Source organism: Haemaphysalis longicornis, unplaced genomic scaffold (assembly GCF_048455015.1).
Source record: "Haemaphysalis longicornis isolate Haplotype H1 unplaced genomic scaffold, Haemaphysalis longicornis Haplotype H1 scaffold_26, whole genome shotgun sequence".
In the NCBI taxonomy this organism is placed as follows: Eukaryota; Metazoa; Arthropoda; class Arachnida; order Ixodida; family Ixodidae; genus Haemaphysalis; species Haemaphysalis longicornis.
In genome coordinates this window covers 3,412,761-3,429,644 of record NW_027526319.1, presented here as the reverse complement: position 1 = coordinate 3,429,644, position 16,884 = coordinate 3,412,761, and the positions used below count along the sequence as shown (strand labels likewise).

The 16,884-nt window shown below is 43.8% G+C and overlaps 1 protein-coding gene across 10 annotated transcripts in view; it reads right to left on the bottom strand.

The window, feature by feature from the left end:
* Positions 1–16,884, bottom strand: part of LOC144172809 (uncharacterized) — a 140,218-nt gene that overhangs the window by 97,463 nt on the left and 25,871 nt on the right. For all 10 annotated transcript variants that reach the window (XM_077701432.1, XM_077701426.1, XM_077701428.1 and 7 more), the window contains exons 6-9: positions 7,614–7,840; positions 4,297–4,344; positions 4,162–4,197; positions 3,084–3,212 (exon numbers count right to left, since the gene is read on the bottom strand). In XM_077701432.1, coding sequence (XP_077557558.1) covers positions 3,084–3,212; positions 4,162–4,197; positions 4,297–4,344; positions 7,614–7,840 — 440 coding nt within the window. The remainder of the gene's footprint in view (positions 1–3,083; positions 3,213–4,161; positions 4,198–4,296; positions 4,345–7,613; positions 7,841–16,884) is intronic.

Sequence of the window (16,884 nt, the reverse complement as noted above, 5' to 3'; positions counted from 1 at the left end):
ACGATTATTTTGGAAACTGAGACACGACAAACGCGCCTCAATTAACTTCAAGTCGGCACCGTCAACTGGCAGTGTGGACAACAGCGACCAGCGACAGCGTGCTGCAATGGTGCCGGGCCTCCTTGGAGCTGTCGCTATTGCCGTCGCTTGCTTCTTCCAGGCCACAAACACTGGGTCAAAAGGGCCCGGCTGCGGTGCAATGTATTGTCACCTATCGGTGTCGTACACGCTGCCGGTTTTCTGTACCCACTGAGTGAAGCCTTCCGCGTCGCTTTCTAAACTTGCATTATGGGGTTTCCTCTTAAGAGAGCGAATTCGTCACGTAAGAGCTCCTCTGCAGAACAAACTTCGCTATATAGTTTTCCTCTGAAGTTTGGCTGCGCGAACAGAGAAATCATGCGAGAGGCTCGTAAGAATTGCATTGCTCGTCCATGGCGACCAGGCACTGCCATGCACGGGGCCCCGTATATTACCTGTTTTGAAACAACAAGAACTCACTATATTTCGCAGCAATCCACTCTGTTTTGGTGGAACCCCTAAATATTTGCGGGGGCTTCATAAACAGTACCAGTGACACCGCTGAAACCATCGTTTTGGCGGAGGACACACAAATGCGGATAGGAGATCACGTGATATATTGTTAAGAGCAAAAGGCCTTTCCAGTTTGGCGGAACTCGTACATAAGACGGCAGTCCCCGCAAGTTCTCTCTCCTTCCTGCGGTAAAACTCGCAGGTATTGTTTGAAATAATTTGCGCAGGTGGGCTTTTGAACGAAGTAATCCCGTCGTTGCGCTGCTTTTGACTGACTTTAGGTAAGGTTATGAGTGTTTCTTATATTCCAGTGCGGGAATAAAAAGAAAACCGTGGGAACAAAGCACTCGCATTTCTTGCTAAATCGAGATAGGATTCAGTAAAGCATCCCTCACAAAGAAGAATTAGATACTGTCTTCTCAAAAGTTCGCCACGTAAAAGTTGTCCGGAGATGAATACTTGTATATAATTTTGGCAGCTCCAAAATGTAATATTTCGAGCGGAATTGTGCTTTTTTCTAAACAGGTATGCTTCATCTGCGCAGATAGGAAACCAAAAGGCCATCAGCAAATCTCCGTTGTTGTCTATCGCATTTCTCCTTTCTTAAGCGTCAGCTTCAAAAATCTCGGGAAAATGCGTGCCAAACATGTATCAGTGCTGGAGTCAAGCCTGCTTTCAGAACTTTGACTACTGTGGCTTGTCTCCATTGAAAAAGTGCTTTTAGTTGGGAGTGTTAAGTATTCTTGTAATACCCGTCTTGTTTCTTTGTTACACGTATGTATAATGGTTTTGGAATATACTCTCAGTTTCTACACCTCAAAGATATTCTCTGAATGGCTGCAGAAGCCTTTTAATCTTAATCCGTCGAAGTCTAATAATCAGAACCTCTTGTAACATCCTACCTTAGGTGTTGTGTCACAAAAAGACTGTTTATTACAACATGTCCTGCAAGTTATCTCCATAGATGGCCACTATGGTATTGCGCAATGGCGGTGTCCCTATACTGAGACATTTTTCTCTATTCCCGTCATGTCCGTGTAGCAGTTCGCGTTTTATATTCAAGAAACTTCCTGCGCAAATGAAATAAACGTGCGACTTCGGCTTCGTCTGCTGAGAGAAAACGAGATTCTTGCAATATATTTTTGGGCTGTCTTCTTAGTTACATATCTCGGGTCAACGCCGCTTGCGTTACACTTCCTATCGCGTCCGCTCAAAAGGCGAAACTATCCCGCTATCGCTCTGCACATTCGCACCCTTTCCCGCTCGCTAGCGTGCTGTCGGCGAGAGTAGTAGTATTAGTAGAAAAACTTTATTATAGTACTAACTTTATTATAGTACTGTCCGCCTGGCAGCGCCGCTTCGCTTAAACTAACGGGACGATTAGCAGGGTTTGTACTGCCTTCTCGAGGTAGTGTCTCTGTGTCTCCATGTTTAGGGCCCCTAGTACGACTAGTTTCTGCTCTGGTGCGTGTTGTGGCACGCGCTAGAAACACGCCTCAAGAGTGTGCACTGCTCCCATAGGAAATCGGCTCAGCCGTCAAACAATGTTATGCAGGCAGCGTTGCTTGTGCACAAGCTCTGATGTCTTGCTAAGAGCGTGCTTTCATTTGATTTTCTCAAAAAAAGTGTGTCAAAAGATACTCCGCGTAATCTTTACCCAAGTTGCGCATCGCTTCTATAGCTCATTTACAAGCTTCACGCAGCACAGTGCATGGTACGTTGTTCTAAAAAAATTCACGTACACCATGCGTCTCAATCACCGTGAAATGGCCGGGGGAAAACGCGACGATAGGTGTTAAGGCCTCTGGCTTCTCTTGGTGTTGGAGCGCTCACAAAACAGGGACGACGGCAGTAAAAGGAGACGACGCGGCACTAACTCGCAACTAATAACCAAGATGAACAGTTACCAGTCAGCCCAATTGTCCGTTATCTGAGTTATATCAGTTCAGTGGGTGGACGGAACAGTCATTTCAACACTCCAAGGCGACACAAAAGCGCTTCTGGCGCTTTTGTGTCTCCAGCCACCAAAACATGCCGTGGTGAGTTAAACGTGCAAATGTCGTTGGATGGTTGAGAACGATGCAGTATACGTTTTCGGGCACGCAGCTTGTCAAAACATCTATAGGAACGCCAGAGCACGTGTTCTATACGTTATGCGTTTTGGATGGACGTTTCACCTACCACCCACTAACCGTAGTAATGCGAGAATATCACCTGGGAACCATTATATGTCGTCGGGAAAACTGTATAATCCATAAAGCTAACTCTTTTTGACAACAACGTGCCAATGAGCACCAAAATGTAAGTAACCTGACTCTTTAGGGCGACAACATGGCTCTTTTTAAACTTAATTATTAACGGGAGTTATTCACGGTCTTCACGCAAGTTTCACTGCTTAGTACAATGGTAAAATGAATACTGTTTTGTATTCGTTTCAATATTACCATAACACACCAATTCGTAAACACCTGCTGACCCGATGTTTAACTGCGTGCTTTAACCCTGTTTCCAGAGAGTTACTCGGAAAATTTAAGTTTAAAAGTGGCAAATACCGATGTGAGGTCGATGTTGATGGCAGGACGTCCGACTGTGGTTCCCTTGGCCCATCCAGTGATGACACTGCAGCCCAAACTAGCGATTCCTTCTGGTTGAGACATGTCGAAGGATTTTGACGTAAGGCACTGCAAGCACCAATAAAGCGGGAGATTTAGTCTAAACGCCCCGTGTTTGCGGGCTTAAAAAAACACAAAACACTTAGCCGGCTTTTATACATCTCAAACTAAGAAAAGTTGCGCGAAGTTAAGCCCGTGAGGAAAACAAAATTCTGAAGAGTGTTGTATCGAAATACAAATTTTCCGTAATCACTAGACCGGGAAACAGTTAAACACAGAGATAAATGTCATTTGTTGTACTTTTAAAAGCCGGCAAACGCTGTTTCACAGTGTACAGCCAATTCGGCGTTCTTCCACGCGAGAGAACATTAAAAATCTGGCTATTCTTTAAGGAACGAAAAATTTGGGAAGAACAATGATTCCAAGGAATAAAAAAGGGGGTTTCAACATGACGAGAAATAAAAGAACTGACGGTTATTGCACAATAAAAAGGAGGTGTTCATATGAGAAGAGATAACATCTCCTGATCGCTGCCGTTTTTTTTAGTCAATTGTACTTAACATGACACGAAGAAAAAAAGCCAGAAGCACCGAGGCTTGCAAAATAACTGGAACAATATCAATAATTGTTTTCGCAAAGCAAGATAAAATAAAAAGGCGAAGTGTACCCGACAGTAGCAATTGCAGCCGTGTCGCATAAAACATAGACGTTCTTTGTAATTGTCTTTAAAATCAATATAATTAGGGCCGGCAATATTAAGGTGCTGAAATGGACAGCCGTGGCAATGAGAACTTTCCGAAAAAAAAGATTCCTGCGACCGGATAACGAGGGCCAGTTGGAGCATTTTGCGGAGGCTGAAAAACAGCACACAAAACGGGACTTTGAGAGGCTTGATACCACCCAGTGCTTGGTGCCAACTGAGTTTTATTTTTAAAAAGAGATTTGTATACACGTGTGACAGAAAACACCTAAAAAAGACATACAGCTTTAAAGGATAATAAATTACTTAACAACTTACACTTATGGTTTTAAACAAGTCCACGACAACGGGCCCCTAAAAAGCATCAAAAAAGGAGGATGAGGAATAGTCTTCACACCCTAGGAGGCAAGATAAAAAAATGCGGCGAAACAAAAAAGGAAACAGTTTAATTACCTTGTTTACTTTCTTTTTATTGCACGAGTTCTTGACGTACTTAAAGCACTGCAAATAAAAAAAAAGATGCTACGTTAGACGGCTGCAGGTACTCAGATTACAAAACAAAATAGCTCATCGTCCATATTTTAAGTATATACCGAGGCTTTTAAACCATTGTTGGTAGAGTTATACCAGAAAAAAATACCAACAGTAATTGCAATGCGGCAGGAGAAACTAAGCCGAGTATTCGAAGGTGACTTGCATTATCGTCAGGTTCACCATTTAAACTTTGACAGTTCTTACCTGACCTTCTTTTTGACCGAATCTGAAGAAAAATTACTCAAACTAGCAATATTATTGAGAGCAAACACATTAAACAAGCCCTTAGGCACCCCTTCTTGGTTGCAACGATACTGAATTCCAGGTGGACAGTGTTCTCAAATCAATTTTTTTTATTCACGCTACCTTACCTTGCATACCGGCCAATAAAGTCGGAATGCACCTGCACTAAATCAGCACAAGCGCGAGAAAAAAAAACGTTCGCTATCCTATGCTTCAGTAAATAGCAACTTCAGTCATCACTACAATACAAAGGTAATGTATTTTATTATGTTTTTTTTTTCTTTTAACCGCCCTGTAAGTTTTATTCCAACAGGACAAATTGGATACATTTCAGCAGTCCACTTTCAGAAGAACACTTGAGTTTAGCAGAAAAGGGAAGAAATTCACTTTTAGCCTGAGTGAATGCACTGAACATGTAACAAACGCCACAAAAAAGGCAAGTACCTTTTTTTTTAAATAGATTAATTCACAAATGAAGAATCTGACTGAACAACTTGAACAAGCTGCCACCCAGCGGTTCGCAAACGAGCAACCAAGAAAACGCGTGGCTGGAACGTTCATTTCTCGGCCCACGCAGCGTTTTGGTGTGGGTTATGCTGTGCTGCCCGCCGCCTTTTTTTTTACTACTCATAAGTTGGAGGAGTGTTTACTGGTCACTGTGTTACCATCGGCAGTGGATTGGGGAATCATTTTGCCAATATCCGCATGAAGACGGGTCGTATGTGCCAGTAGGCAGACCAATTTTCTGTTTCTTCATAAATTTCGATAATCATGTTGGAAGCCCTGTGTTTTTCTTTTCGTTTTTGCTTTAATGTGGAGCACTCATTGATTGTTGCCACGTTACATATTTCTCCAGCTGAAGTTATGGAATAAAATGGCAAACTTATGGCCCTCCTTACGGCGGTAAAAACCCTGATCGGGGTCCACCCACTCGTCATAGTCAAAACCGCAATGAGACGTAAGTGTTCCGTAGAGTAATTATAAACCTTGGGGTATCTCTTTGAGGAACAGCTATGTTTTTATGCACCGTTTAGCTTTCCTTTATTTTAAAGCTCCTTTGTTGTTGCAAACTATACTCTGTTGCAACCTTCGTTTACTATTGTATAAACAATGTTATTTGGTGGCCCATGCTCCTGTAAAAATTCCAGTAAGGATTCTCAGTATGCAGAGATAAAAAAACATAATCTTCCAAATGTACTTAATAGAAACGGCCCGACCTTCCTTACAGTTTGTGACGCAAGAACTTGGAGAACTTGGCTCCCGTCTTCAAAATTAAGAAGTTGCATTTAGCCTTCAGGGTTGCTTTTACATTTCGGGAGTTGCTGTGTTTTACTTAAAAAATGCACTCGAGACACGATGAAAACGAATGCCGAAAGAGGAATTTAAAACCATTAGAGTGGTGGGAGTTCTGTCGCATGGCCAAAAAACAGCATAATACATAATAGTCTAGAGACAATGCATACTATTCTTAGAGATCGGTGAAACTGCTTGAACTATCTTCTAGATTTTGTTCAATTGTTGCACTGGGCTATATACTTTCTTTTCATTTCTTCGTTTGTTGCATTGCTGGAAAGTTTAAACCTAGTGTGACACCGCACCAAAGATGTGGGGTAGGCAATTTACAGAGAAGTTTGCCAAATCTACGCAGTACTAAAAGTTCGTATTGGACTACAAACAATTATAAGGCTACGTAATGCTGTGGAAGGGCCGTAGTTTTATCGCACAGTAATTAATTCCATTAAACAATTAAACGTTGAGAATAAATACACTCGGAAGTATACGCTTTAAAAGCTGCGGTGGGGATTTTCTCACGATTTTAGCGCGACTTCTCCGGCAAGAAAAAGGAAATACCCGTAAGGTAAAAACAACCATTTATGGTTTATATTGTAAAGTTTCACATCGTGAACACTTCAGAGCGTTAACGAGAAGAATATATGTATGAAGCTTAGTCTGTGGGAACCTTGCCTTCACATCAAAAATCACGCATCAAATCGTACATGTCGTGCTAGATCTTCAAGCGTGGAAAATAGCGAACCGCAAAAATTTGTCTCAGTGCGAAGCCAATGAAAGCTTTTGAAAGCACGAATACTGGTGACCACAAAGCTACTGAGTAAAAAAGCATACAATGAGGTAGTGAACAAAAAAATGTTACTATCAAACCATACATGCCTCGGAACGATAGTAGCAAAACTGTGGATTACGCCCTCAGCATATGCATATATTGTATTCGAACTCCAGTTCTTTAAGGGCGATGAGACTCTTTTATGCATTAATATAGGTATATTTCGTCTTATGGACGCCATTAGAAATTACCGATTGCGCCGACTAGTGGTACGTAGAATTTATTCCTACCCACGTTGCTTTTAACTTCTTTCTTACAATACCTCAGTTATCCAAAAAATAAAACTGCTACAACAGGGAAACTGTTTTCCTCTACGTTATAGGAATAAAACAGTATTGTTAGCGTTAAAATTTTGAGATTTTTACAACTATTATATCATGTTCTTCAGCAGCTTAACGAGTTGATGCTATATTTGGAGTAATCCTGTTTTTGCAAAATGATATTCCGCCCCCTTATGATTACGGCGAGCAGCCGTAATGCACCGTCTCGTGTGATGCTTGAGTTGATTGCGAACGCCCACAGATGTGCAGTAGGTAAGGAGACTACGACTCCGCCCCCTATAACGGCTACGTTAACTCCAGGATCGTACTCCAAAATTGTTAACGCCGTTCGCTGTGAGGATTAGGTGCACGCGACATCTGGCATACAATTGGCGGATTGAGGAATGAAGAACAATTGATAAAACTACCATATTGCGCTCGGTTTAAACCCGATGCGTTTTCTTGTCTGGTTATGCAAGGGATAAAAGTTTTTCAGGAAACGCTACGTACTTTTCCATGCTGGAAAAAGTGGACATTTCAAAGCTATTCCACTGTGTAGTGGAGCTCAAACCACACGCATCAGTGAATGTATCCCCACTTCATCAACGAACCTTGTCGAAGCCCGTGGAGGCCGGTATAGACAGTGTAATAGGCTCGTTGCATGAGACAGTGCCGCGAATGCTGTTGGCTGAGCAGTCAGGGAGGGGCAACAGACCGGATACCACATCTTTGGTCGGCTCCATGACGACTCCGAGAATTCCAAAGCTAAGGTCTTCAAGCGTGTCCATTGCAGTGCCAATTGCCTTGCAGACTCCGTAGATGCCTTTGACAATAGGACCTGTGCAGCGGAAGCAATGGCATGCATAAACGTGGTTTTCAGCGGTTGCGAGACCTTGTCATACACTGCACAAAATAAAACCAAATGGTTCTATATGCAGTCATCAGAGGATCAACAACAAAACATGAAAGTAATTCAGGGAAATGTACAGGCGCCCTAACTATTTATCCTATATCTACTACACTAGAAGGCGGCCTTGCCTCAGTTCTTTTTTTTTAAAGACGTTAGCCTTTCTTGGGCTGCTTAAACCCAGAGATTTTGGTCTGTCTGTATGTCTATTTGTCTGCCTGTCTGTCTGTGTCTCGATTCAGTCACCCTTTTTTATTGCCTTCGTTGACAGGATGAAAAACAAAACACACGTAACTCATAGCGCGTACACTCAATACTCAATACTCAATAAAAACACTACAACTGCAGCCCTTCTTGGGCAAGCGGGGTGATTTCAATATTCTTTCATTACCAACAATGCTTCAATTGTGGGTAGCAACTCTGGTTGAGAGGGCTGAATTTTCTGTATCTGCAAAAAAGAACCTATTGACTCTTTGAAGTACTGTCGGATGGTCTGGCATCTCGGTCGGAGTAGCGTACCGCCATCCTGTTTCTCCAGATGCTATGTAGTTCATGCAGCATAATTGTGTCAAGCGGCACAGCGTCCTCATTTTAAACATTCAAAAACCTAATACCGTAAGAATCCACAGGAAAATCTTTTTTGGGTCTTCGCTGGAGGATGTCCGAAAAGAGCACCGCTCCCCAACAGTGCAAGAACACGCGCACATTTGTTTCTGGCTTTCCACACAGAAAACTGTGCCCACCCCATGGCACAAACCATCCATTTTCCTCCATACAGATCATTACTTCCAGTGTTCCAGTGTGTAGTTTAAAAAAGAAAGATTTCACTCTACCTGGGACCAGCATTCTTTTAACTCACCTAAGTACATCTCTCTCAGACCTTAGATTACGATTCAGCCACCCGGCCAAAGTAGCCCAAAGTAAAACAACGCCTGCGCAATAGTCTTAGACAGTCACAGCCAAATCTAACCGTCTAAATCCGGTGTAATGTTCATACTTGTCAACATTGTGCAAGAGGAACAAGACATCACACAAATATAAGACAACAAATCAATACATAAGAGAAATTTGCAGTGTTCTTTTGTAAAAATCCTAGTGTAAAAATCATAGGTGCTCGTTTTTTGCAAAATTTTATAATTCGTCGACTGCAGAAAAAAATTCATTGCGCGCGTCACCTGCTGTCACCCGCGCCAGTAAAGCTTTTGGCGGCATTTTAAGAAATCAAGCCGCAACAGTTAGGAAAGGTTCCACTAGATAGGTTCCACGTTGTGTTTGGAACGCGCGTGGAGTAGGGCCACCTGGTTCTATGAACGTTCAAGTACGGCGCCTCGATTCACGCGCGCCTCCGCCGTCGGGCAGCGCTCGAATCGAAGCACCATGGAGCAGTGGAACGCCGTAAATATAAATTGATTTAAGCGAACCTTTGGCGTCTTTACCTTGGGGGGAGCGCGGCGCAAAAGGAACAACATGAGAGGTGAGCCAGATAATAACGGTAGGTATTTACTTTGCAAATGTCGTTAAAGACTGTCGTCTTTTGTCGACATTTGCAACGAAAGGAGCAGATCCGCGGCCAATTTTTACCACCTGCATACCTGCAATCAAGATGCCTATAGTCGCATATATCGCCAGTTGTTTAGAACGAATGAATGAAATAGGCCCATTTTTTATCTACAAGCAACAGATGCTTATTTTCATGCGTTGTCCGAAGCTCAGAAATCAAGACATTTGTCAAACTTCTACAGTTCTTTATGCGGGCTGTGTGGTTCAATAGCCCAAGGGTGAGGACATCGAGGCAACAAAAAGGCGATTCGTATTATGATGCCAAGGCCCCAGGGTTGATGTTTATTTCATTTTTTTTTCAGAAAACTGAACTCCCATGCGAAGCTAGCATTGGCATTTTTAGCGCAAAATTATTCTGACAAAGGACAATAATATATTTGGTTATGCCAGCACTGCATCAAAGACATCCTACGTGCCCGATCATGACGGTTAGTAACGTACCAAGCAGGTCGCCGGAACTTTTGTATGCTGCGTATCTGCTTTGCTTCAACAACTGTCGAAATTTCTTGTATGACGAAGGCATTGTATGTGTCCCGAAACAGAAATAATTGCCCGGCTGAGTCGTTATCAGCAGAGGAGATTGACTCATCACGGTATGGCAGGGGAAGAAGGAAACTGGAAGCGTAGAAATAGCTGAAGAAGCATTTAGGAAAGTCAACACCGAAAGAGTGAACCACATGTTGGCTGTATTAAATACGGCGGCAGCCACGTGAAATAATTGATGTACCATCTAGTGGAACCGCTAGATGATAAACTACCCTGTGCTAACTGCGTTTGATCTTCCTTGTTCTAAACAAATTTACTGCGTAGTGCGCGCTTACGCGTATTTACAACCTGCTAATCAATCTTATAACCACCAGCTCCTCGTATTTCACAGCAGCACGTCATCCGCTTACTTACTCTGAAGGAAGGAAGGAAGGAAGAATGTAGAACAAAGGCAGGAAAGTTAACCTGGCTAGAGCCTAGTTTGCTATCCTGCACGCGGGAAAGGGGAAATGGGCAAAAGTTCGAGTCAAACCCTGCCGTAACCGGCATGTAGTAAGTGAAACGATCCTGGCCAATCCCCCAAGTGGGTGTACGCCACAAATTGCGCAGGAGGCCGCCTGGTTCTTGCTGCGGCAGGAAACTAAGCATCCCCCTCGCGAGGGGCACGATCAAATGAAGAGCATTTCCGGGGGCGCACGACGTTAAGTAGTTTGCGTTACGTTAATGTTGTTGCACTTGTGGCAACTGCTGACGAGAGAGCGTTCGTAGACAGTAATTTGAATGAGTCAACGATATAAGGCACGTTCGGAGCGTACCATTCTGTTGGGGCTTTGTGGCGCAGTGGGTTGAGCACCATGTACATTGCGTTCCGCCCGCAGGGTCGAGGGAACGAAACCGGGCGCCGGATAGTATTTTTTTATATAGTAGGGAGGGGTGCGGTGTGGACTACGGACGTCAACGCGGGTGACATCGTGAGTTACTGAAATGCTCTGCATTTAAAAACTCTGTGGACGTGCCCTGGAGAAAATGAAATGCGAGTAGTGGGAGAGCATTACAATATTACCACGGGAAGAAAAGTAAAGGCAGAGAAACGCGCAATGGTACTGGGATGCTACATTGAAAAGGAAATCATGGAGAATTAGGAGTATGTGGTATTCATGGTCGTATGCAATGAAAACTCCTCCGCGCAGCGGGATTGCCCCTATATTAATCTATTCCCGACCGCAACCCGCGCGGTTCCGGTTCTTCTAAAGACCACCACTATCTTAGAGAACACGACGCTCAAGCGCCCTGTATAGACCTTTTTAAACTTATTCGTCCTGGGAGCTGCCATTTTATCAGTGGGCTGTGCTAGCGGCGTTGTGATTGGCACAGCCGACAGGAAAATGTAACTGCGCATGCGCAAGACTGCCCAGAACACGTCCTGATCTTATTACAGATAAACGGATGAAAAAGTTTATAAAGACTGCACACCCCTTTTCTACTATCCAGTAGGTGTCGCGCAGCCATCCAAACCTCAAAAGGCCGGCGATAAAAGTGAGCCGCCGAAGGCAAATAATTGCGAAATTAGCCATGTCGAGCACTCTACCGACCGAACGGTCTTGCATGAATGCACCAGTTCTATTACAGCTTCTCTTACAATAAAGGTATACGTTTCTTGATGACTGTTTTACTATTAGCCTATTTTATTAAAACTGGCTACTTTCACAGTTCGGTAGGTGATATATGGAAGGAGGTTTAATTTAAGCGCTTTCATGTTTTGCCTAGTGTGAAAAGAACTAACGGGAGGCGCTTCTTTTTGTGTTCGAGGCGGGACTGATAAAACAAGCATCTCGATAATGTAGGTGACGAGTTACCCGCAGACATCAGCTAGTCAGTCGTAGTCAGCCGCACCATTCTAAGAGATTTCCCGTGCGACCGACACTTCGCAAAATTTAACTCGTTAACATTGAACGTTGAGTAGTCTGATTCAAGCCAGCGGTATCTTCGTACTGGCTGTTCGTCGAAGCAGTTAAGATTGCATGTGATTGTAGAAAGCAAGTCTGAAAGCAACAAACGGGGTATTCATTTATTCAGTCCAGTATTACACAAATGGCTAGCTTCAGGAATTGACTTGCGAAGCTATATATAAAAGGACTTCGTACTGCGCAATGGTATTTTTTATGTTAAACATGCACACGTCTCCTTCGTGAAACACTCGTGCATTACCGCGTCGTCGATGTTACCGGAAAGGACGGTAAGGAAATATACGGTTGGACAGAAGCCCGTCTGGTCGGGGTGGGTCATGATATACCAGGTAATAAAAACACCGACCAAAAAACATATTTTGTGAAATAAAAGACGTTTCGGCTCCAACACGAGAGCCTTGCTCACAATGCCGAGCATTATTATGAACAAGGCTCCCGTGTGGGAGTCGAAACGTCTTTTATTTTACGCAATATATTTTTTGGAAACAAGGCTTCCGTGTGGGAGCCGCAACGTCTTTTATTTTACGAAATATACTTTTGGTCGGTGTTTTTATTCCCCGTTGTATCATAAAGGACTGTTTCGTTTGCAAAAAGTCCTTCAGAAGAACCTGTTGCTCCTTCCAATTGATTGATTGATTGATTGATTGATTGATTGATTGATTGATTGATTGATTGATTGATTGATTGATTGATTGATTGATTGATTGATTGATTGATTGATTGATTGATTGATTGATTGTTGTGGGGTTTACAGCACTGAAGCTTCAATTGGGCGATGAGGTGAGCTGCACTACAGTGCTCCGGATTACTTTTGGCCTTTTGGGGACCGTTAACGTGGGCTGAAATCTCGACACGCGGGCGTTTTTGCTTTACACCTCAACCTCAAAAGAAGCCGCCGCGGCTGGGCCAAACCCGCTTTCATGGGTCCAACATCACAACGCCTTAGGCACTCGGCCACCGCGGTGGATCGAGGCTACATAGGAAAACACTCTTCTAGAAGGGCTTGATGGTAGCGCAATTGGTACATTTTCTTTCAAGAAAAACCGCGCAGATGTGTAATGTCTTCATTAAAACAAGGGTATCCTGCAACACATTGGATGAAAATTAAGATAAAACTTGCTATGCATGGCATTAAAAGCAGCGTTCTTCCGAAGACTAGACGGCTACAGAACCCTTGAACCACACCGTAGATCGATGGTGTCTGCTGTGATTGCATTGCTTTGATCAGTCGTGCGCGGGGTTTTTCTCCAAAGTACTTCGTCATGGTCAAAATAAAATAAAATCACTCGTTTTTACGCCATTCCCTATCTCGGAAATAACCCAAGGCTACCACGCTCAAATTCTTCGATGTCTGGAATTGCTGTCTCGTCGTGGCTTACGGCATCAACGTGCCCCTTTATCATCTGCTGTTAATGCGTTGCATCTTTTCCGCAGCCGTAATGTCTTGCCGCTTGCTTTATTTCACATCCAGTGCAGGGTGACCTCCTTCCGAGGCCTTTTTTTTCCCACGCTGAGGGAATGGCTGCCTCTTCCGCCGACTAATCGGCTCATTTCAGGTGGTCTGCGTTATTGTGATATCTCCCTGCATGTCAGTGCGCTTTGCTTGTATTTTAGGCGTCAACCGCTTGAAGATAACTAGGACATCAGCCGAATATTTCCGCGAGCTCCGGTAGGACAATTACGTGTTGTCACGTGCAAAGAGGAGCGTCCTGCCGGCCTAGTTTTGCATCAACGGTTAGGGTTATGTAAACGATGAGGTTTGCACGACCGAATACAAATATGTTTCGAGTGAGATGTTCAAAACGTAGTTACAGTTTTGGTATCTATAACGGCATACCGCGCTATTTGATATGCCGTCGTTTTTTTCGGCCCCGCAGTAAGAACTACTCTTGCTGAATTAACTCCTTAATTAATGCCTGGATAAATCCTTTACAACTTGAATAGGCCAGTCACAATAAATAGATATGTTCCTCAAGAGTTGTAAGGGCAGTGTAACGAAAAAAACTGACGATATGGGTCAACAGAAAAAAATGCTCCTCAATACGCATTTTGGTGGATACACGACAAAACGATTAGCTACTAGCAGCTAGCTTACTCCAGTACACCCGCAATTACTAGCTACAGGATGTGGCTGATGGAAGACGACGAGTCAAAGCAGCCAGAAAATACTGCTTGTCTTTTAAGCATCATGCTGAGCAGTTGCCCGGTATGCTCCCAAGATAGGGTGGAACCCCGTTCATACGTCTTTCTCCGGACAGGGAAAACAAAACGCAACAACCAGGAGAACACACCAGTGAGGAAACCTTTGAAACTGAACGAAAACAGTGTAGCTTTGACTGGCAACCCAGTATTTCTGTAACTTTCGCTTTCGAAATTTAAAAAAACTGGTGAATCTAGGATTGCCGCTTTTTGCAATCGCTGGGAAACAACACGAGTCGCCTTGCAAAGTCCCTGTACACCTCCACCACCGCCTGCAGGGGCGCCACTGAAATCCCCCTAGCGGCTTGTTTCGAAAGCAGCGGCGGGAGTCTCCGTCCCGCTCCCCACTATCGCCGCTGCTTTTGCGGCATGCTCACGACTGAGATTTACCTTTTCTGGGCATTAAAAATCATGTTTATGTGGAGCAGTCACTCTGTTCGCAAATGGGATGTGTTTACGAGAGTGTAAATGTTTCTGACACGACGTTAGTGTAGTAGATTTGGCCTGCATAAGCTCCAGGTGTGTTTCACAGGCAAGCGTCGCGGAACCAGCGTATGCATAAAGCTGAAGGTAGTTATACACTGCCCTGAAATTCCCTGACAGTATCTCCGTAACCAGCGTTTCCTCAGATGTTCATGCTACGGCTATACACTACGATGTAGATCGGTTTTGTGTGCTTGCATAATCTAGCAGAGCACTCATACCTGAAAACACGCCCGTTACGTTTGCCAATATCATACCTGATATATTGATCACCACCATTTAGAAGCCAGTGTGTCCTAATTTCGCTAACAATAAACGAAATTGCGATAGATAATGCAGGATTATACTCGGGGATCAGCACACGACGAAGGGTCGTCGTGTCGTGAGTTGAGCACCCGTGAACATTCATCTGTACATATCTCCACCGCGAGCAGCGCGGAGACAGGCTTAAAATATAATCCGCGTCCGCGACTAAACGCTTCTTCAAAACAGCGTCATATGGCCCTGGGAGCATGAAGAATAAAGCACAAACTGAAATCTAAGGGCCTTATCGGATACCAGACTCTTCTAACGACACCTGTCATCGCTTGTGAACTGCTACCCTGTATACTTCCAAAAATTCGTCCACCAGCCATCAGCTGTTCGTTAAAGTCGACAAACAACAGGAAAGTGAACACGCGATTTGTGTGTGTGATTACTAAAACGTTCATTGCTTGATTTCTCTCCGCATTTGTACACAGCGTCCCCTCCGCTTCCCCCTCCCATGTATCGCGAAATAGCAGTGCATTTCGCGTCAAGTTGGTCTGGTGAGTCCTATTCGTCTCAGTAATTTTCGACGAACGTCTTCAGCATATTAGAAGCTGCAGTGGGTTTTTTTTTTATACCGTTAGAGCTATTCTGTTTCTTCCGGAGTTGCACAGCTTTCATTTTTCTGTGGTTTAATTAACTTTCCTTGTTTCTTGCGATAACGCGTGAGTGGGCACATATATTAACGAAGCACAGGCTTGTAATATACTTAACATTTTTGCATGGCATATATTCTTGTAAAAGATATAAGTTATTGTCCGGGATTTTGTAATCACAGCCCCGAAATATTTTTCTGTGACGTATACAGGGTGTCCCAGCTATCATGCACCAAGATTTTAAAAAAGAGTAATGGCGTAACTTGAAGGAAACCTAGTGCATAATGTTTTCAGTACTGTGGAGAAGCGGACAGTATTTTTTTCGTTAATGAGACTTAATTAATTAATTGTAATTAATTATCTAACTCGAGAAGTACTGACCTAACCACTAAAGTGTCAATGATGCACTTGTAGGTACCCACGAGGGGCATCTAACTGCGGTATTTTCAGCGACGAACTAATTGCGTACACATTTATTCTGACTGATAAAGAAAACCCGCGAAATATGAAAAATACCACGTGACGGCGCCTCCGCCCGCATTAGCGCGCATCGTAAAGCAATGCCCCCAAACAGGCTGCCTCGGAGTTAGCCAGAATAAAATAAACAAAAGAAAGAAAGAAGAAATCGCGACCGAGTTTGTGCCTTATCTGTCCACGCGACCCGCGAATCTTGCTGTTGCTGCTCCTTCCATGCATGCCATTATCAAGGCGATGCGCTGTCTCTTCGGGCGGGTGACAGGCGAAGCAGTTGCTTTCAATCAGCTCATTTGGGGACGCTGATTTACAATGCGTGCGGAAGCGGTGTCACGTGGTATTTTTCATATTTCGCGGGTTTCCTTTATCAGTCAGAATAAATGAGCACGCAATTAGTTCGTCGCTGAAAATACCGCAGTTAGATGCCCCTCGTGGGTACCTACAAATGCCTCATTGACACTTCAGTGATTACGACAGTAATTCTCGAGTTAAATAATTAATAACCATTAATTGGATAAGTCTCATTAACGAAAAAATTACTGTCCGCTTCTTCACAGTACTGCAAACATTACCCACTAGGTTTTCTTCGAGTTACGCCATTGCTCTTTTTTTAAATCTTGGTGCATGATAGCTGGGACACCCTGTATATTCGAAACAAAGCCGCATTCGTTGTCCGCGCTGCAAAACAAAACCAACCTCTCACTGTGCCAGTATAAGGTCTAAACGAGGTGACAGTAGAATTCACTTCTGCCTGACGTATTCGGAGGTGACAGTGGTGATATGGTGCTGCCGTCGCCCGCGCCCGGAAGAGCGGTGACGAAGCGCGCAGAACCGCGTCCTCGGGTAGCTCTTGTTGGCGTTCGAATAATCTACGAAGACGCAGCTGCTTTATAAATGGTGTAAA